Source organism: Nyctibius grandis, chromosome 3 (assembly GCF_013368605.1).
Source record: "Nyctibius grandis isolate bNycGra1 chromosome 3, bNycGra1.pri, whole genome shotgun sequence".
Lineage (NCBI taxonomy): Eukaryota > Metazoa > Chordata > Aves > Nyctibiiformes > Nyctibiidae > Nyctibius > Nyctibius grandis.
The window spans coordinates 65,128,361-65,149,524 of NC_090660.1; the positions used below are offsets into that span (position 1 = coordinate 65,128,361).

General features: G+C 40.6%; 1 protein-coding gene across 12 annotated transcripts in view; it reads left to right on the forward strand.

Moving 5' to 3' along the window:
• The window catches only part of DTNA (dystrobrevin alpha), a 244,482-nt gene that overhangs the window by 166,189 nt on the left and 57,129 nt on the right, over positions 1 to 21,164 (forward strand). For all 12 annotated transcript variants that reach the window (XM_068396052.1, XM_068396053.1, XM_068396055.1 and 9 more), the window contains 4 exons: positions 4,128 to 4,341; positions 12,201 to 12,286; positions 13,859 to 14,013; positions 18,432 to 18,537. In XM_068396052.1, coding sequence (XP_068252153.1) covers positions 4,128 to 4,341; positions 12,201 to 12,286; positions 13,859 to 14,013; positions 18,432 to 18,537 — 561 coding nt within the window. The remainder of the gene's footprint in view (positions 1 to 4,127; positions 4,342 to 12,200; positions 12,287 to 13,858; positions 14,014 to 18,431; positions 18,538 to 21,164) is intronic.

Here is a 21,164-nt window from a genome sequence, read left to right on the forward strand (position 1 = left end):
TGAATAGAGTGGAGCTTGCAGAGGCCTGTGTTTTGCTCTGCCTTTTCACAACATTGATAGGTTGACTTGGCAACATGATATAATACGTAAGAGTCTGCTTACTATGTAAAAAAAATAGGATTCAAAGTGATCAGTAGAGCACTACCCCCAGATGTATCTGCACAAGGTTAAGCGATGCAGTGCATGAGGCTGTGACTATGACAGGATCTGGTAGCTGTTCATATGGATTAAAGTATTTATTATTCATGTTTTATATAAAACCAGAATTATTGTAGGACATGTAGCAGTCAGAACAGAAAAGACATCTTTTCTTGATGTTTAAAGAGCAAGGTGTGGGATTCATCTCAGTTAACTTTACCAGCTCTGAGGTTACATGTCTCATGTAAACTTGTCGATTCAGGTTTTGTCTGAAGTCAGTGAAGAAATATGGGCACCTTTAAAGCACTGTTCATCCCACTTGTCTCCAAACAGCTCCTTTAAGTAAGGTGCCTTTTTCTTTCACTGACATTAGAGGGAGCCTTGATCACCAGCTAAGAGTAGACACCTATTTTTTGACATTCAAATTTAGTTGGATGAATTCTTGTCCATAACAACTGACTTGAGTAAAGGCCAGAGACTTCAGCCTGAGACAGCAGTCTGAGAAACTCTCCTGTGATTTTGAGCTAGGCATTTCAACAGATATTTTCAAAATTAGCAGATCTTGTTAAAAAGTCTGGCTCTTGTCCATCTTCCATTTCCTTCTCCAGGAAGTATTACTTTCCAGCCCCTGTAGAGAGATCTAAAATTCATGAATAAAATGCAAAATAAAATGATGCAGTAGGATTGTTGTTTATTCAGCTTCAAGTGGAACCAAAACGTTTCTGAAAAAAAAAAAAGCCTAAGTAAAATTATTTGTAGTACCAATGCACAGCAGTTCCTTGAGACTAATATTTTATGGTGGGTGGGGAACTGTTACTGCTGTGTAATTTCCAATAAGTCATTTTCTTAGTCTTGTGCCCTACCTTTCTGGCATACCAGTGAATATCAGGATAGTTTATGAGGCTTTCAGGTTAGAGTTAATACTAAAAACAATATTTTTCTCTCAGATGTGTTAGCGTACTGATATTATTAGTCCCATGTCTGCTAGCTTCTGGATGTTTCCTTTCCCAGGACCATTGTCAAAACTAACTCTGGGTTGTGACTATGTTATGAAAAATATAGTATCAGTGGTAAAAGAAAAAAAAAACATGAAAATCTGACAGCCATATAATATCGGTACTGGATCATATGAAGAAAAAAGACACCAAGCCCCATTTCAGCCTCATTCCTTGTGGCAGCTGTTTTCCTGCATGCTCTCTTATTCAAGAGTTTTCCACTACGAGGCTATAGCAATTAAAGTTAAATTGCTGCATGAAGTTCTCACTGTTAGGGAATCTGGATGTCTGATTCATCTTCCCTGGCTGTCCTTTCATCAGTGCTGGGGAAAACATCGCTGTTCCCTGCGACTGCAGAAGTAAACACATAGGGTCAAAACAACTGGCTTATTGCTGTGTTCGTTGCTCTGCACTGATGAGGTGCAGGGCTACTTGAAAGGTACCCCAGGCAGCTCTGATGATATGATTTGTTACCCTTTAAATTCCCTGTTTCCACTCCCATGCTTTTTGCCTCTACCACGCTCATGCACTCCCAGATAAACAGCCTGTCCCCGTTTATTATTTTCCCACTAGCTCCAATGTTGCTGATTTTACATCCTTATTCAGTATTTGTGATAGGGTTGCCCTAGTAGTTTCTGCCTCGGTCAGCAGTGCTGTTAGGCTAGTACCCCTGTTTGTGCTGTTTCTCAGGTTGCTATCTTGTTAGTGTAGCCTCAAGTCAAGGTTAGCCGTCTGCATGTGCACTACTCCCTTTTTGCTGTTTGTTGTGCCTGGTAGTTTCTCACGTTGTTATCTTGTTAGTGTAGCTATGGTTCAGGTTTGACAGTTTGCGCACATACCCTCTCACCCAGAAGCCAGCCTGGTGAAACTGCTGGTGGAAGCACCTTCTCCTTCATCTACTTGGTCTGAATTACCAGAGACAGCCCTCATGGCCAGCAACAGCTAGATCTTGGGGGAAACATTAACCTTCTGCTTTCTGCCTGCCCTTCCCTTCTTAATAAGGCCACAAAATACATGCACGTGGTCCAGCCTGTGGCTGCATCTTCTGGCATATTGGTCTGTATTTCTTCCTTGTCTGTCTTACAATGGTGACCTGGAGTGGGAAATGCTCATTAACCCTTCTCTCCTGGACCAGACGATGCACTGCTTTCTGGTGACTTCTTCCATTCTCTGCCTAGTCTGGCCTCTGAGCCATGTGGAGAAGCTGCCCAGAAAGGGTCAGTTATTATGCTCAGACTGTCTTCCTGGAGATCGCTCATCTCCCATTTACCCAGATTACTTCTGTGGCAACTTGACAGTGAAAACTGGTGGAATGGGAATGGGAATGGCTGCATTAAAAGGATCTGAGACCTATGCTAGATTTTTTACAGGGAAGATGCTCTTCCCCCAGCTAGAAGGCACAAAGGATGAGTTCAGAGAGGTTGTATGCTCCACCCACCTGGCTTAATTCAGGACGACGCTCTGAAGACAACCTGCGAGCATAAAAGATCACCTATAGAAGTTTCCTTTTAATACAAAGGCCAAATAAAGATTTAGTTGTCACAATGGGATGGCATCTTTCAGGTTTTCCCAATTATTTGCTAGGGAACAGCAAAAAGAAGTGGAAAAGTGCCTTATCTAGTGCCTGAAGTAGTTGCTGCTGCTGTTGCTGCTGTCCTGTAGCCCAAGTCCTTCTTGGGCTTACACATGTGGTAGCAGGGCATTAGAGATTGTTTTTTTCCTGAGGTAAAAGAAAAGAAACCCAGTCCTAGGGAAAAATTCTAGACTAAGTAAAATGACTATATCTGGTTTCATTGTTTATCTAGTATCAGCTTACATTTCCCTGCCATCAGACCATCATGTCATGTAGCAGTCTGAGACGGCACCTGCAAATGAAGCAAGTAAAAATATAATTATGAGGATTAGAATTAAATTTCTCTATCCACAAAAAAAATGCACTTCCACATACAGGTGGCTCTTGGTATGTCACAAGACATATCGCTGTGCTAATAAGAATTATACAGTAGTTTCTCTGGTAAAAAGGAGAGAATTTGCACCTTGAACCTCATCATCCGTTTCTTATTGACAGTTTAGTAGGACAGTAGGTAATACTTAAGGTTAAAAAAAGGCTGATTCTTTGAGTTCAGGTTTGAACTAAATCCAAATTTTGAATGACTGTAGGTTTTTTTTTATTTTTGGCATGATCCACCACTTCTGGAAATGCCAATCTGCGGCACGCCAATCATACTGCCACAGTAACAGTGCTGTGCAAACAAGATTTCTGTTTGGGTACAATATGAAGGGTGAGCAGAGACTGTCCTTTAAGCTGTCCTTGTATGTAAAACCAGCCCTCATGAAATTCAGCTTAGACCTGGACTTTATCAAAGATTTAACAAATTCTTTGGCAGATATATTTAGAAGACATGGAATACAACTTTGGGATCACTTCATTACATGTTCCTTGTTTAAATGAAGCTTCTCTACCGTGACTCAATTACAATTGTTTCTGTAAAATATTTTGCTTTCCATACAAATTGCTGAAAAGAATTTTCAAAATGTCAGTACGTGAGAAGCACTTAGTATTCGTAGGATCTTCTGAAAAGCCCATCTGCTATGCAAATTAATATCTAAGAGTAATTTCTGAATGGGGATTCTTAGAGGCGTGGTTCAGAAAAACAATTAGCGTATGTTTACCTTCCAATGAGTTCCATAAAATAGAAATTTTTACTTGAATACTTTCTACTATGAGGAATGATTTCCTGAACTGAAGTTGTACTCATTACAACTAAGAATATCAATATATTGTTTACTTATTAACAGATTTGAATTTTATTTGCTCTTTCCTCTACCAAGTTCAGTTCTCAGTGATGGAAAATACAATCATTCGTTTAATTATTCATGAAGCGTGTCCTGCGTGGTTGTGTTACTTCCCACCCTGTGGGATGAGGTGACTTTTTTTCTCAGTTGCTTTTGGGAGCACATGTCCCCTCTGACTCTTTCTGTCCTGTCCCCTAGTGCATCTGGTGGACATCTGGAACGTGATAGAAGCCTTGCGGGAAAACGCACTGAACAACCTGGATCCCAACATCGAGCTGAACGTGGCTCGACTGGAAGCTGTGATTTCAACTATCTTCTACCAGCTCAACAAACGGATGCCGACAACCCACCAGATCAACGTGGAACAATCCATCAGCTTACTGCTCAACTTCTTGCTAGCGGCCTTTGATCCGTAAGTCTGCCTTTGTTCCCTCCTATCCCAGCTGGTTAAAGGATTTTACTTGCTCCAGAAATATCTTCGGAAAACAATTGAACAAGCTCAATTCTGACCCAAATAATGAGCATGTGAACAGTGCTAACTAGAGAGAGAACCTAAATTAAGGACCTCTGCTTTCCTTTCTGTTGAGCCAAATTCAGCACAACTGTGTTTTCATCCAGTTGCTCAGACTTGTTCCAGTTTATATCAAAGAAGAATTATCTACAGAAACAAATTTACATCCGCTTCTAATTTGGCTTGTTATTTATTGACACACCAGTGGCTGACACCACTGCAATGCCTCTGCAGCAGTGACATGGGTTAATAGCTGCTCATTATTTTGAAAGAGCTCATTTTCCTGCAAGTTCTTGCAGCTGTAAGCAAATTTTTTTTTCTGGCTCATGCCAGTGCAGCATGATTTTGAGACCATGACAGAAATAGGATAAAGACCTGGAGGTGATGCTGAAATTCATGTTGTTTATTACTGCATGGGACCCGTATTACAAAAAGGACAAGTTTGAGATAGAGCCACTTACCTTAACAAGTACACTGTGTATACATATTCGTGTTTCTGAATACATAGTCATCAACCTATACTGCAATATTTGCAACCTCAGAACCGAATTACTGGAGAACAGTGGTTAAGTCTGACAGATGCAGATGACCTGTTGCCTCTTTATAACTTGTGTTTTGAAAATTCACCAGCTGAAAACATTGCCCATGACGCATTAAAATAAGTGTGCTGCCCCTCTCCCCCTCCCTCTTACCCGTGCTCTCACTTGAGGGTCCTGGTCCTGGGTACCATGCACCTTTTGGAGCCAGACCAGCTGGTGGCTCAGTCGCCATGGCAACAGTGAGAAAAAGTGGATGTTCCACATGAGGAGGCTGCACCCAGCCTCCCCTCTGGCCCCTCCGAGGGGCTAAAAAAAGAAGACAAACCATTGTGAAACTGTATCCTTCAGGAATATTTTTCTCCCTTCAAGGTCAGTCAGAGAAGGAACAGGTATTTTAATTTATACCGTTTTGGGTGTGACAAGATCACTAAAAGGACGAAGAAAATGGCTGGACACATACATTGATGCATGCTGCAAGCAAACTGCTTCCCGGCTGATAAACACAAAGAAAGACCCAGGACCGTGGAAGCAAGACCTGCAATAATGTGCTTGTTTTGTAGCTTGCTGTAACAGGGGTAGAGATCTCAGCTGGACGTCAAGGCGACTTGCAGAGGACAGGATTTTACTCCTCTGTAGGGAAACAGAGAATGTGCTTAAAGGGGCAAGGTTTTGCTTTCCCTGAAAGCGTCCCATATGGTGGGGGTTGTGACCTGTTTCTGGGCTCCCATAAGGACCTCTTGGGGGTGAGAAGGCTGTGACCCTCACTCCATTCACCAAGCAGCAACTCAGTTTGTCATGCTGCCTTGAGCAAGGTGCGCAGGATGCTCTTCCCAGAAGGACAGAGACACCCAAAGGGCCCCCAGGACGAGGCTCCCAGCTCTGGAATCTGAGACAGGGGCTGGTTGCGTATCACCCCACTTCAAATGTGCCAAACATCTGGGATGAGGTTCAGGTGCAATCTGAGATATCGAAGTTCAGGCTTCATAGAGATCTGTGTCAACTAGATTTCTCTTTACTGTAATGGGAGTTTGGACACCTATCACAGATATAGACATATAAGTTAAGCATCTGATTCTCAAAATGTGCCCTACCCTTTGGTGTTATCTAGATTATTGACATTTTGGGTCAGATATTGGTTTAGCGACCACTCATGGTCCAAGTTTCTGTTTCTGGGAAACAGAGGGAGGGAGGCAGCTCTGCATGCTAGAGGGGCAGTGTGAGAGCTGCTGGGTCTAACCAAAGTTGGTGTTTCTGCTTCCTGTGTAGCTCCTTTCCCTCCCTTCCCCTGCAGTGCAGCAGAAAGGTCCTTCCTTGCTGAAGGCTACAAGTTGGTAAGAGGAGCAAGGTCTTTTCTTGTGGTCCCATGCTCAGAGGGAAGCAATGCATATATAGAGGGAACAGGGGTGGAACTGTGAGGCAGGATGAAGTATTTTTCTCACTCTCCCCCCATTTATAGAAACTGGATAGTTTAGTTAAACTAAATTGCCTGCAGTCTTCTCTGATGAAAAAGAGATTTTATGAGGTGCATGAATCATACTGAAATTACGACAGTCACCCCTAAAATAATCCTGTTATCTTTGATCTGAGTTCACTTCTCTGTTTCTTAGCCTTGTGTTTTAAGGAAATAGTTGGCCTGCAGAAATGCTATCCAAATTTCTAGGTGGCTACTGAGGAATTATTTTTCACGTTTATTAATGAGTGTTAATATAATCACATTTGATTCTATGAATGCAGACAACAATGAAAAAAAACCCAGAACAGCATTCTAAGACCAAAACAGTAGACCAAGACCAAATAGCTCTTCAGTATAAATGAGAAGGCTGTTCTAAGTGATCATGGATTTTTTTGGTGTTTTGTGGCTATGCAGAGCGATGGCTGCTCCTGCTGTACTGTGAGCAGGTCCAGAGAAGGTTGTGCTGTTTCTCATGTCTCATTTGAAATGCAAAGAAAGAGAGTAGAGAAATAGAGTGTGCAACTTAATGTATATGAAAGGACCACAAGGGACAAGTTGATTGTGATTTCAAATCTAATATGCATACCACTGTCTCATTTATTTAGGTTTAGTTAATACATACTGCCCCGCATGTACTGTGCTTGCTGAAGATCCTCCAAGCTTTAAACAGGCCTTCTTCCTTCATTTATAGCCTGCCGAAAACTTGGTGGGTTTCTCTGCCCTCTGGCAGGGAGTATTTCCCTGGGCATGCAATACAGAAGTCATCTCAGGAGCTAGAACCTGGCTAGCAGAACTTAAGAGGAACCACAGTGCAATGCCATGGCACCTGGGCCAGCTTGTCCACTGCCTGTGCTGAACATTCATCCTGATGTTTTTATGATATTTTCATGGCCTTGGGGATTCATTAGGCCCAAAGGTAATTATATTTCACTGTTGCTCAGCCCTGAAAGGAAGAAAAAGTGGGGAAAAATTATAGTGTATAGGATTTCACGTGACACTGAGTATGATGCTCCTTCATGCTAAGCTAAAACCAAAGCGCAACCTTATAAAACTGCAAGTCAACAAAATAAAAATTCACAAACAGAAATGCCACTCAAATTAATTTGCTGTTAGTGGGTAAAAGTCAGCATCATGTGGTGGAGGACCCCAACAGACCAAAACCAGTGAGCAGAATGAGGTGGTCAGACTTTAAAAAACCTGGACAAAAACATGCCTGATTTGCGTTTTTAACTGTACCTTAAAATTTGGCAATAGCTTTTGCTTCAAGGTCTAAGGTGATTAACTGGCTTTATGAAATAATAGCACACTTCCTTCGCTGGCACACAAGTACTATATAAAAGATGACAAATTCAAACCTCTCTGAAAAATACATCCCAGGCCGATGTCAAAGCCTGCGCAGGCGGCCAGGTGGAATGTCAGTCTCATTCAATCGAGCCCTTCCCAAAAAGACTCTTTTTAAACAGACTGTAAAATATTCTGTGCTAGATCATCTTCAGCACTGACTCGGTATTGCAATACAGCTATTCCTGCTGCAAAGTTTAACTGACAAGATCATAGCCGATTTTTCTCTGTCCCTTGACATACCTGTCCTACAAATGGAGCTGTGAGCTCTGGACCATGGAACAGACCCAGTCTGGCTGGAGGGGCTTGACTTATACAACGAAAAGAGGAAATATTCATGCCCTTGTTTAATCAAATGCACATTTGAATCATACTGAGTTCAATACATAAAGATGTTCAGCGTCTGTTTGGGAAGTATAACTTCTTGCTCATCCATGTATTCAGAGCTGTGAAATGTTTAATTCCTTCTCTTCTCCACCTTTGCTAATCACTGAAAGCTGTACAGGCCAGCGAGCTTTTATGAAGTTAAGTCCAGCAAAAAAATGCATTTCAGAGATTTGGTCAGTATGCATTTTGCTCTCCTAAATGAAAGAATTTTGCTTGATTCCAATAAAATTTCCTCTCTAAAACCTGTTTGTGAAAATAGGAATTTGTAATTACAGCCTCTGACATTCCAGAGTTGGCTGCCCTGATTAAGGTGGGCAGTTGGAGGTCCACGAGTAACCGAAGAAATTTCGTTACTTTAGGAAAAGATAACTTAAAGCGTTGGAGGAGTACCACTTCATGCCTAGTTAATGAGAAAAATCATATTTTCTCAATGTCCATTTCATGGGACATATTCGCTATTTCTATAGATGTTATTTCTTTATAGCTTTCCCCACCATGTGGCTGTCTCGGTATGAGTATTGCTAGAGATCCTGACAAATGTCAGCATCATCCATTTAGTACCTCTCTCCTTGCTGACCTGAAAGGCAAATTCAGGCCCTGGAGCTGGGCTTAGCCTTGTATGGTGTGTGGGTTTTATCAGGCAGTCTGTGGGGCTTCCTTGCTCTGAGAAGAGGCTGTCTCTCTCTGCAGCCACGCATTTAAAGAGGAAACCTTTTGCTCTGCTCTGGTGTCTAAAAGCATGTATTTTTTTTTTACCTTTTTTTCCCCAAGCAGCAGAGGATAACCTTAAGCCCTAGCCATCATTCCCTTTCCTAAGTACTCCATCCTGTGCTGTTGCTAAGTGCACATCAGCTTCAAGCTCTGCCTTTGCCATCATTTATGCTTCTAGTGCTTTTCTTTAGGGATCTGAAGAGTAACCTCAGTAAGAGGTGCTATATAAAATCAAAATATTTTCTGTCCTCTCCTGTGTCCACTAGTAAAATTTATATCTCTTTGCATTAGCCAGCCTAGAGCTTCTTCCAGGGAACAACAGCTTCAATAGAGATGATCATGCTGCTGTGAGACACTGGTTCAGCATTTGCTTTTGTGCAACGAGCACTGCGAGGCCCCAGTGCTGCCAGTCAAGGGCATCTGGAGTGCTTAGACATAGCTTAGGGCAATTCTGGATCCAAATGATATTGGCAATTCTTAGGCCCCATTATCCTGTCCGTTCATCAGCCATATATATTTATATATGCATGTGTGTATATGTGTGCGCACACACATGCACACACATATATATTTGAAGGCCAAACTGAATTTATACTGGCTCAAGTGATGCTTTTATGAATACAAATGACCGATACAAAATACAGTGTCAAAACTAATCAACTCAAATGGAGAGATTGAAAGATAAATGAAATATTTTCTTTTTCCATTCCCCTGTTCCGTAACCATTTGAGTATGGGAAAAGCCGATGGCTCTGTGGTGGAAAGCTGAAGGCAAGTTGTTATGTGTCTGCCATTCAAGAATATAATCCTGTTAGTAAATGTAACTAAACCTACTGGGAAAAATAATCTAAATCTGAAGCACTTCCACATAGGCTTTATTTTTTCCTCTAATTCTTCCATTGCTTCTTAATAATGCCATTGCTTCCACTTAGCATTTATTTTTCTTAAGTATCACAACTCTTTTAAAGGCAGGTGAAAACCTCATGATGAAACAGTGCAGAAAAATTCCCAAAGGTCTGAAGGGTAGCGTTCACAAAAAGAATATAAAATGGCCAAATTCTCAGCTATAACTGCAGCAGTGCTAGGTCCTGGTTTACACAAATTAGAATCCAGCCAACAAAGGGTGGAAATACAGAAGACTGGAAGATATTCTGAAATTCCTGTAGTGTAATTTTAATCTTATGAAGCCACTCAAAGTTAACACAATGTAATGGAAAAGAAAATGTGCATGAAAGCCAACATTAAAGAACATAGTAAAGATTTATTTCTTAAATACTGAAGTAGTGGATTTAATTCTTTTTGTCTACATCTCTGGTTGATTTTCTGATAAAAAGCAGAATTTTAAATGTGTGTAAAGAACACTAATACTTAGAATCATGGGTTACACTGAGCTAGAACTAAATCCAGTTCACCAAACTGTAAAGATTATTAGCCAGCCAAGCTGAGGGAACTGACTCATTTTCTAAAGTCTGAGTGACTTAATGAACATAGCAGTGAAGCCTGTAGCATGCTTTAATGTACTGATGTGAGTATACCATTCATGTTTACTATATATGTGTGTGTATATATGCATGTATGTATGCATACATATGTATATATATTAGTCTGGTTTGGGGTTAGCAGAGAGAGACTGTCACAGGCTCTGTGTCTTTCCAGAATCAGTTTATCTTTTAGTTCTGATCAGACACAATTTTCTTCATTAGAATTATGAGTGACAATCAACAGAATAATTTCATAAATATTGATGGGGAGAGCTAAATTTCTGTATGTTGCTATTGCCACTGCAGTTAGACTATCTTATGTAAGACATAATTATATATATTTTAACAGGAAATCCTTTATAAACGTAGTGTCTAAAGACTGAAGGTCACAGAACCTCCACTTCCAAAACACGACACAAAACTTTATTATCTCGTCCCATCATTAGCCCTATCAGTAGAATTTAGAAGGAGACATGGGTGCCATTTTGTAAAGCTCCCAAATATTGACTGACAGTGTCTCTTTTTTAAAGCATGATGACAATGTGTTCTCACTGATGTCATTAAACAGACGTATAGGAAGCTATTAAGTAATGCTAAGGAGTTTGGATGACAGATAAAAATTGCTCCAGTGCAGCTGTGGTTTCTGACTGCTTGTAGTAACACTCTGAGAATGCCAAGAAAAACCACATGTGCCAACATTTGAATGCCAAAAAAAGATGAACATTAAAAAGCAAATGAACTTAAGAGGGCACGTTCATTCTCATCTTTGGAAAGGGACTGAACACTGCAGCTTTTTTGTTCTGCCATTCCTATCAACACTCTAGACTTAGTTTTGCCCAAACTAGGGGGATAGGTCTTTTAGGAACTTTTAGGAGTGCCTTGCAGTGTGTGAAGTCATCTGTTACTCATGCAGCTCGAATATACCAAGGTTTGTATAATGGCGGGTAATCGTTGGGAACCATCAGGACTGGGAGGGAGCATGAGAATAGCAAGAGAAGCAATTAAGTTAAGCCATTGCATGCTTCAAGACAGTTGAAGGAAGAGTTGGCAGTGTGCTAAAGGTGAACACAGCATCCTAAGAGTGCAGTATGTGGTCTGATCCTTCCAGGGAGAAGAAAAAATCTTTTATTTTTACCTGAAAGTGACTGCATTTACAGAAAAAAAAGCCTTTTTGCCCCGAGGAATACTTCTGTGTGCATTTGGAGTTTAATAGCATTATGCATTTTAAGTTGAAAATAGAGCCAGGCATAGCCTCAACTTTAACAAACCAAGGACAAGACTCTTCTATATATCACAACAAATGTCCTTTGTTTGTTCTGGATGCAGGTCTATTTCACATTTTTCAGCAGAGTCCTTCTTAAAAGTTCATGGGGGTCCAGTGCATCATTTAAAAGGCAATTGTCAAGGCTTAGTAACAGGTACAATATGCAGCTTGTGCAATTGTGTGAGCCCTTTCTGCTTTTTCACTTTCATTCCCAGTGTTGATTTTTGCACTTATTTGCAATCTTCTAGGGACAGAAGATACACAGTGCACTTAGCATAGGGAAGCCATGAGTGGGTAGGTGCCTTCTGGTGCTACTGTAGCACAAACAGCAGTAATAATCATCACCTTAGTGTATAATGAGATAAACAGTTTAATACTGAGCTTCACATACATAATAAATCTGTTCTGAGATCTTTACAGAACAAGGTACTGATGTGTGTTCCCACAAAACAAACTTGGATTTTAAAGGTCTTATTTCTTTGTATGTGAATCCACCTCTAGTGTGCATTACAATGTGTCATGTCAATTATATACATTTTGAATGGTCCATATTATAAAATATGTCTACTTTCTACTTTTGAACAGGGAAGGACATGGTAAAATTTCCGTTTTTGCTGTCAAAATGGCCTTGGCAACTCTTTGTGGAGGGAAGATCATGGACAAATTAAGATGTACGTCTTTTGGGTGACATTTTTTACCTGTTTATCATTGTTGTACTTGGAGAGATAACAGTAGGGGTAGGAAAAGAGGGAATTAGCATAAATTATAGTTTCATGGCTGGGTTTGGGATTTACACTCTACATATCTCCGAGTAAATCCCTCTAAATGTTTGACTGAACTTCACATCAGACTTCATATATTTGAAGCCAAATTGCATATATTGAGATTCTGATTGGTGGATTTATATTTTTTGCTTTGAGAGGATTGAAGTCAGAGTACGGGTAAGTGCCTCAAATGTTCAACATCATGAAGCATCATTTAGCAGTTTCTTCAGACACTTTTTTAATAACGTCTCTCTCATTTCACACTTAGAAGTACAATATATTATGCACTATTTCTATTTCTTCCCATAGGGCACATACTAATTCCATCTATTTTGGAGGACAGATTCGCATTTCACAGGATTTATTCCCAGTTCCCCAATAGCCAAGGCATAGTTTACTTGTAGCTGCAATGAAAGACTTTCTGTTTAGTGCTATGATGTCTGTAGCTCAGGTCCAGAACATCATTTTCCAGACTTTTTGACCAAAGGATTAATGTCAACCTTCAGTTCCCTCTGAGCCTTCTACCACAGCCAAAGAAAATTGAGTTTACAAATTGTTGTTGATTAGAGTAGACAAGTAGAAATCCAGATGCTAATTTAATCTTCCAGATTTGGTGCCATTTTTTAATATATTATTTCTATGTAGAAACTCAAATACAGACTGAACTTAAATTGTAAATTATAAGTTGAACACTGTTATAAATTGAACACTGTTTGTTCCTAGGCTGCTTTAAAAATAGGGGCAGGATCCACTAGTGGAAGGCTGGAGTACAATGCTGATTTTTCCAGTCAGCAGTCCCAGGGTCCTGTTGTCAGAATTTCCCTTCCAGCTTCCTGGAAGTGAAGCAGCTGACATGACAGCCTGAAAAATGATAAATGTTTCCTTAGTCTATGATTCCTTGCTAAGCTTAGGGTAATTTTAAACAAGGGGAAAAGCAAAGGCTGAGAAACATGCATCTCTGGAATAATAAAACTGTGATATTTTTATACATGAACAATAAAGTGAAAAAATGGAGGAGAGTGAAAAGTAATGCATTTGAAAGACCTTCAGTGCTTTGTGTGACCAAAACAATAACAAGTGACTTAATGAACTCATTGTCAAGATTTAGATTTGACATGGTAGGCTGGCAGGAGGCAAAAAGCTGATGTTGCGTATCTTGTCAAATTAGATCTTTCTTATCTGATTAAATTGCTGCCTCATGCCATGCATCAGACTTCACTTCAAAAAATGACCAACATACGATGAAAAAAAAGCAGGAATATTTTAATATCAAAATCAGCTACTTTTTTATGTGTAAATCATTCTCTTTGTTTTCTATTGAGAGTGGCTATAATTAAAGATGTAGTAATAGTGGAGGTTTCCATAAGCAGAACATGTTGTTTAGCACTTCTGGTTCAAACCAGATGATACTAAATTCAGAGCAAATCTGTACTTCTCACTGAAGTTGCTGTGTCCTTTTCTTGTCTTTTCCTCCCTCAGATATTTTCTCAATGATTTCCGACTCCAGTGGAGTGATGGTTTATGGCAGATATGACATGTTTCTACGGGAGGTTCTCAAGCTGCCCACAGCTGTTTTCGAAGGGCCTTCGTTTGGTTATACTGAGCAATCAGCAAAATCCTGTTTCTCGCAACAGGTAAATGAAGAGTGAACATCCTAGACAAAGGATCCCACTCGCGCCTCTGAGCAGGCTGAGTCTTTCTTCCATTCTCACACATGTGCATATTCACCCAGAAAATGCATGGCCGAGTGAAGGGGAGGTCCACTTTGCTGATTTCTGGCGTGTAGGTTTGATGCCTTCAATAGGAGGCTAGTCTCTATAGGTTCCCCGTATAACCATGGAGGAGAGAGGAGCTTAGTCAAAAAGTGGTTCAGAGCAGGATCTTACCTCATGTGTTCTAAATTAGGGAGCCTGAGGAGACTAACTTCCTAACATAAACACCTAAGTTAAGGTGATGTAAGTGATATAAATACCGAAGACATGCAGTCCTCTACTGCAGTTAGTTGTTGTTGCTGCAAGTATATGTGAGACTTTCATTTCGCCATAAAAAGCTCAACTCTCACCAAAAAAATCAAACTATGTCTTTTCCAAGTGACGGTGTACACACATAAGAAGTTTACAAGTTAGCAGAAAATTTTCTTAAACCTTTACTGAAAATGGGAGTCAGTAGGTATTAGAAAATCCCTAGTCTCTTACAGATAAATCAGTGAGAGAGAGTCAGGAAAGCAATGAATTTATCCTGAAGAAAAGACGTGATTTTCCCACAACTCACCAGACTCTGTAGGTGCACTGAATACAGTACATCATTGCCTGCAGCTAATATCTAGCACTTCAAAAGATCCCATGATTGGGGCTGGTTGTCCAGTTCTCCAGTGGAGAAAGAGAGAATTCCTCTGGCTCTTGCCACGCATCACACTGTGTACTTCCATAAATATAAAGTAAGGGAAGATGCTGAAACAGGGAAAATGTTAGAAATAAAGTGGTATTTTCCTTCTCTTTATCCTTCCATTTGCTAACTGAGTACTGTTGAACAAATAAGTTGACTGGAACAGGAATAGTGTCATTTTCATGCAAATAGAGTCTCATTTTTTGTTTTCCCTCCATTTCATAACTAATCGATAGGCACTCCAGTCAACTGAAAAGTATTGTTGAAATTCATTTATTGAATCATCTCCCAAGTAATTTTCAATGGTAGTGCTTACATATGTGAAACTTGTCTTGTTTCACAGAGGGAGACTTAAGACAGCATTTCATTTTATGTTAAAGAATTTACATAGTGAAGTGACTTGTGGTAGTTTTGTGTTAAAATAATAAAAGAGTGCTCTTGCATGGCAACAAGGCATTCAAGCTTTGCATGTTGGATGTGGTATTATTAAAGATCAAAAAAGCAATTTCTTTTCTTGAAAAAATGTCATTCGGGCCTCATTTTCTACCTAAGGAGCCATCAGAAATGGCACTTTCATTGACACAGCATCCAAATGAGTGAACCAGATGTACTAAGGTACCTTACGAAAGAAAGTGTCCAAACAGGCATTTGCTGGTTTAATTCACAATCTCTATTTAAAGCTATCAAGAGTCTCTGACTGATGTAGGTACACAGGGGATTTACAAAGCTGCTGTTTTGCATCTGTAGACAGCCAAGTGCTCTTGTAAATCTAGTCTTAATATTTCATTTAAATTCACTTTATGTATTTATGTAATTCTCATTACATCTTCAGTAAAGATGAACCAGAGTTTTGAAGTGAGACTCAGAAACAGCATATCCCTGTGACACTGTGATAAATGATACCTACAGTCTTAGTCACACCATAGGTCGTTCTTTCACTCTCTCACCTTGCACTTAACCATTATCAAAAGTTGATACCTTGGGATAAGTTTGACACTCTCTCATGTTGTTCTCAGTATGGATCACTTTTGCTTAACAGAAGCCTTTCAGCCCCTTGATACATGGATTCCAGCAAAAATTCTGGGAATGACCTTCTACTCACGGCATCAAATCCATTTCAGTTTGCATCTGAAAGGATTTTTCCTATTTTATTATTCCCCATTGTACTGGTTTACTTGATCAAACCATGTATTTTCCTCCGTCTGTGAACCACTGCTAGATTGAATGGCTATTCAAAATAGAAACAACAGTATTTCCTCATCAGCAATTTTATGGAACAGAAATGCCAGAGCAAGTGACTTAATGTTTCAGAATACAAGTCTGTGGCTCAAAAAGGAATTTTATCACCAGCACTTTCCCCCATAGGTAAGATTAATGCGAGGTTATACTGTATTTGTATTTAAAAGTGGTATTATAGTTATAAAAAACACTTTCTATTTCTCTTTTTTTATCACGCACTATGAAGATAGATACTAACTTCATTTTCTTAGCACTTGGCTAAGTGTTATTCCACAAACCTAGACTCCATCTGCATGTAGCGTATATTTAGAAAACAGCTTTCAGTTTCAACTTTCCCAGCAGCTGGAAAAAAAACGCAGGAGGAAAATATGCCTTTTAAAATATATGGAAATTACTCTGCTGGTGTCCTTTTAAGGGACATTGCTGTCTCTAATCCATAAAATCAGTGACCATCAGGGGAGTTCAGCCATAAAGCTGTCAGTGAAGCTAAGTTGCTTTATTTGGTGCAAATCAGGTTTTAAATTATAGCTGCATTCAAAAGCCTGTTCCATTGTGGAAGAGCTGTTCTTGTCTCCCCGTCTGTTTGCTTGTTTAGACACATTGTGTCTTTGCTGCCAACTTATTTGCCTTCAAGAGCAGAGGGAAGACTGAAGGCTACTCAGCTCTGCAGTGTGGGCACTGGAGGACCCTTCTTTTGCTAGACTTCGTTCTGCCTTTTCTCCTCCTGTTCTCAGTTCTGCTGCAGACAGCACAGATATTTGCTGGTGGCACTGGTCAGCAAAGCCATGCCAAACATCCCTAGCACATGTCCAAAGGAAAGATCCTTTTCTGTGAGCTGATGCTTATAGCGTAGGATACCTATTTGGGAAGTGGTTATCCACTCTCCATGGGTGGGAAGATCACTCATACAACAAGCAGGTGGTAGCTGTTTCTTTGGACTTCCAGACTGCAGGTATTGTGGGAAAAGGTAGTATATCAATGAGATTTAAAGCTCATATTCTGGCTATTTCTGTTCATTAAAGAATGAAGGACATTTTTACCACTAGCCTGAAGTATTTTCTTTTAAGGACAAATACCCTTATATATTTCCCAGTATCTTGCAATATTTCAGCCCTGAGACTGTTACATACTGAGATATTTTCCACTGATCACTTAGTGTGTAAGAGAAATAATTATTTTCTTTACGTCTGGTGGCAATTGTATATAAATGCAACACAGACACTCCATCTGGAAATCTCAGCTCTTAAAAGCATGCCACAACACACGGAGATGATACATGTCACTGCATAGCTGCTGTTTTGCTTCCTCATGGAGTAACCACAGTTCTTTAGCAAGTTAAGGCAGTAGCTTATGCAATCAGATAGGAAGATTTAGCAATCCCATTGAATATGGGGATGCTAGTTAAATATGTATGTCTGTAAATTATATCTGCACACATTCTCAACAGGGCTCAATATTTTTGCATCTCAATTTTATTTTAAAGGAAGGCTCAGTTGCTGATTCCTTAAGGACTCTCTGTCCTTGACCACCCAGTAGCTGTGTACTTTAGTACGCACTTATGTAGCCAGTATACGAGGTAGGAAAGAGCAAGTATTTATGATGGGGATATCTCAGGCTGAAATATCACCTCTAGGTCTGAAAAAAACAAATGAATTAAGATTTGTGATGACTTTTTCCAGACGCCTAAGAAACTTAAGGCCCTAGATTACATGTTTTTAAATCAACAGGGGTATTGTAGAGTTTAAATCTCTTTGAAAGATGAAGAGGCATAGGCCTTTAAGTGCTTACAGGTGTGGAGAGTTGAGGAACAGTTGCAGTCCCTGAGTGTATGCAACATTCCACAAGCAGAGCTCACCCATAACTAGTTGCCATCACTCAACAGACAAGCATAGTTTGTTAAATTACAGTAACACAATTGCCTGTGATGGTCTGTCCTTACCCTATATTTGTTTTGAAATTATACTCCCTTGTCATTATTTTCTTTCATTTTCTTTGTTGGAGTACCATCAGTCGTTCTCTGCAGTGGCTTTTCATGAGAAAATGAGTAATACATAGTGATACCCTACATGCAGTTGTACTCGTTGTGGGGTACTCAAAACACATGAGAACATGAAGAGTTGAATGCCAGCCTTATTCACAGAGCATCTTCAGGCAATGACTTTAGAAGGGAGTCTTGATGTGAACGGGAGCCAGGTATCTCCAACCCAGCCTTGTGAAAAGGATTGCTAGTCTTCAGTAGTATACATTGCAACTACTAAAAATAGTCCTGAAAATCTTTGCTGGTATCACTTGTTCTTTTTAGTAAACCAGAGCTACAAGTAAACAGTGTCTGAAACTTGTTCCCAAGTGTTTCTGTGAGGACAAGGTAAAATCATTTTGATGTCTAATTACTGATTCTTTGTGCGTGTTTGTTTGCTTGTTTGAGCAGAAAAAAGTCACATTAAACACTTTCTTGGATACCCTCATGTCTGATCCCCCGCCACAGTGTCTAGTGTGGTTACCACTTCTGCATCGACTGGCAAATGTTGAAAATGGTAAGTAAGAGCTGCTGCCAAAAAACAGTTACAAGAGTAAACTTTTGTGTGATGATTTTCTCACTCTGTAGATGGTTTTGTGGGAGCTACTGTACTGTGTTTATTGGCTTCGTGTGCTATTTTTACAGTCACTGGTGAAATATTTAAAGAATCCTGTTGGTCATTTGACCAGGAACATGGCTTAGTTTTTGCTATGCTCAGGAAATTATCCTGATTGTGTCCTCTCCTCATGTGCTCTGCATGAGCAAAGAGTGATAGGACTTGATCCACTCACACACTTACATTTGGTAAACTATCAAGGCCACAACTTTTATTAGCTATGACATATGGCAGCAGAGGAGGAGCAGCTTGGCGGTTTCCGTTCATGCAATATTCTTGGCAGGAGATGTCCAGTGCAGTGCAAAATATCAGCCAAAAGGTCCTTATGAAGGATCTCCTCCTCAGCTTACACTGCCAGACAACATACTCTGAAAAGGAGCAAGGAAGTTCCAGATTTGTCCTTACCCTTTGCTTGTGTGGATGATGAGGATTCAACTGAGATGCCTCTTTCTCCTCAAAGGGTTGTCTTTCCCCAAAATGAGTAGATCACAGGTGTTAAGACAGGAAGGGACCATGAAGATCAACTCATTTGATTATTGCACAGTGCATGTTGCGTGTCCCTGGACAGTAGCGTCTTCCTCAGCCTTCCAACTTCTTGAGCACCGGGGGAAAAGTTCACAGACTCACAGATGTAGTCCTCCAGCCAACCCCTCCATATGTTTCTGTAAAAGGTGCTGCCACACTGAAAGTGCAGGGTCAGAGCTAGAAAGCTTGTGCATCTCATCTTGCTGTGTGCGCCACCAAATTGCAGCCCACAAACTCTGTACAGTCCCTCTTGTAGTTCTGGAAGAGTTCCCCAGCTTCAATGCAGCTGGCTTCTGCTATCCAGAAAGATCAGCACTGCCAATATTAAATAGAAAAAAAAAAACCATGAGACAAGAAATTCCTTTTTACTGTCTTGTTTATCTGGTGTACTTGTTCCTAATGCAGCATTTCTTGCTCATGATCATCAGGAGGCAATGATGCTGACAGTCATTATTCCAACGCTTTAAACCTAGGAAAAGGAAGATTTAAAAATAGGGGAAGTTTATACTCAAATTTTAAAATATTAATTTAGCAAGACAAATAGATTTTTTTGTAAACAATTTTCCAGCCCAATATTTTGCCTCAGAGGTTGTTGTGTAAGGGGCTTGTTGAATATTCCTGTGTTGTTGCTCCCTTGAAGGTTTACCTCTAGCATAACGGAAGCTTTGGGATGCTGCAGGGAAAAAGAAGTCGGGGGGCAGGAGGGAGAAGAGATTGTATATACTCATCCTGTTGGGCAATAAAAGTGCTTATACCATATTTCCAACAAGAAAATGGGGCTGGTGGAAGGGGAGGTGTGCAGCCATTTTTTGGTGATAAAAGGAGAAGAAGGAAATCGTATGTTTTCTTGTACTAAATAAATCTCTTCCACTGAAAGGCACAAATGTGGGTAAGGTGATATTCCCAAGTCCTTCTTGGCTGCAGAGCCACCTATCTACCCCACCTTCCTCAAGCTCTTGTCATCAATCCCTGTCCCTCACCAGCACAGTTTCCCAGCCTAGAACACTAATCCTTCCTGCTGTGAAATTCTGGCAAGAAATTAAAACCTTGACACACTCAGCACTGATCCAAATCCTCCCAGACTGAACCTTGCAAGAGAAGAGCAGGTGTCTGGGAACAAGAAGATGTACAGTACCCCGTGGTAAATTGGGTACATGCTGTCATGAGGAGAGAGGTACAGAAATAGCAGCATCGCCAGGAAGGGGCTTCCAAGTGTCGTGATTGGTGCCCTAGCATGCTCACAGAATCACAGAATCACAGAACGGTTAAGGGTTGGAAGGGACCTCTGGAGATCATCTAGTCCAACCCCCTGCCAAAGCAGGTTCACCTAGAGCATGTTGCACAGGGTCGTGTCCAGGCGGGTTTTGAATATCTCCAGAGAAGGAGACGCCACAACTTCCCTGGGCAGCCTGTTCCTCCTCATATTCAGATGGAACTTCCCATGTTTCAGCTTGTGCCCATAAATGACTTGAATCGCTCAGTGACTTGAATCCTCGTTACTGTCTGCTTCTGAGTGGAACAGAGAACAGGACTACAGGGATCCCTTCAATGGCCAGCTTTCCAAATCTGGGCATCCAAAGCTAAGTGTTCAACTCCATAGATAGGTGCCTAAATAACGCCAGCTGTACAGATGCGACAGCAGTAATTAAGAGACAACAGTAATCAGAGAGCTGAGTTTGACTTTTCCTCCAAGGCGCATCGCTTCAGCTCCTCACAGCACAGCAGAACATTCAGCTTCCCCCAATAACACAGCGGGAGGGTGCAGTGGATTTTCCCACATATGAATTTCCTCTCTCGTGTATTCTGTTAGACACTGAACACATTTTTAGCTGCTGCGAGCAGGAGGTGCAGGCATCAGCTCAGAGGTGATGAAGAGTTTGGTGCCCAGTGTAGGAAGCGTTGCCCGTGCCTCAGCACAGGTTGCTGGGCGGCTACTCAAGTTTTCACGGGTCAAAGATGCAGGTGGCATCCGACGCTGCAGATCGCTAGAAACAAAGAAGGGA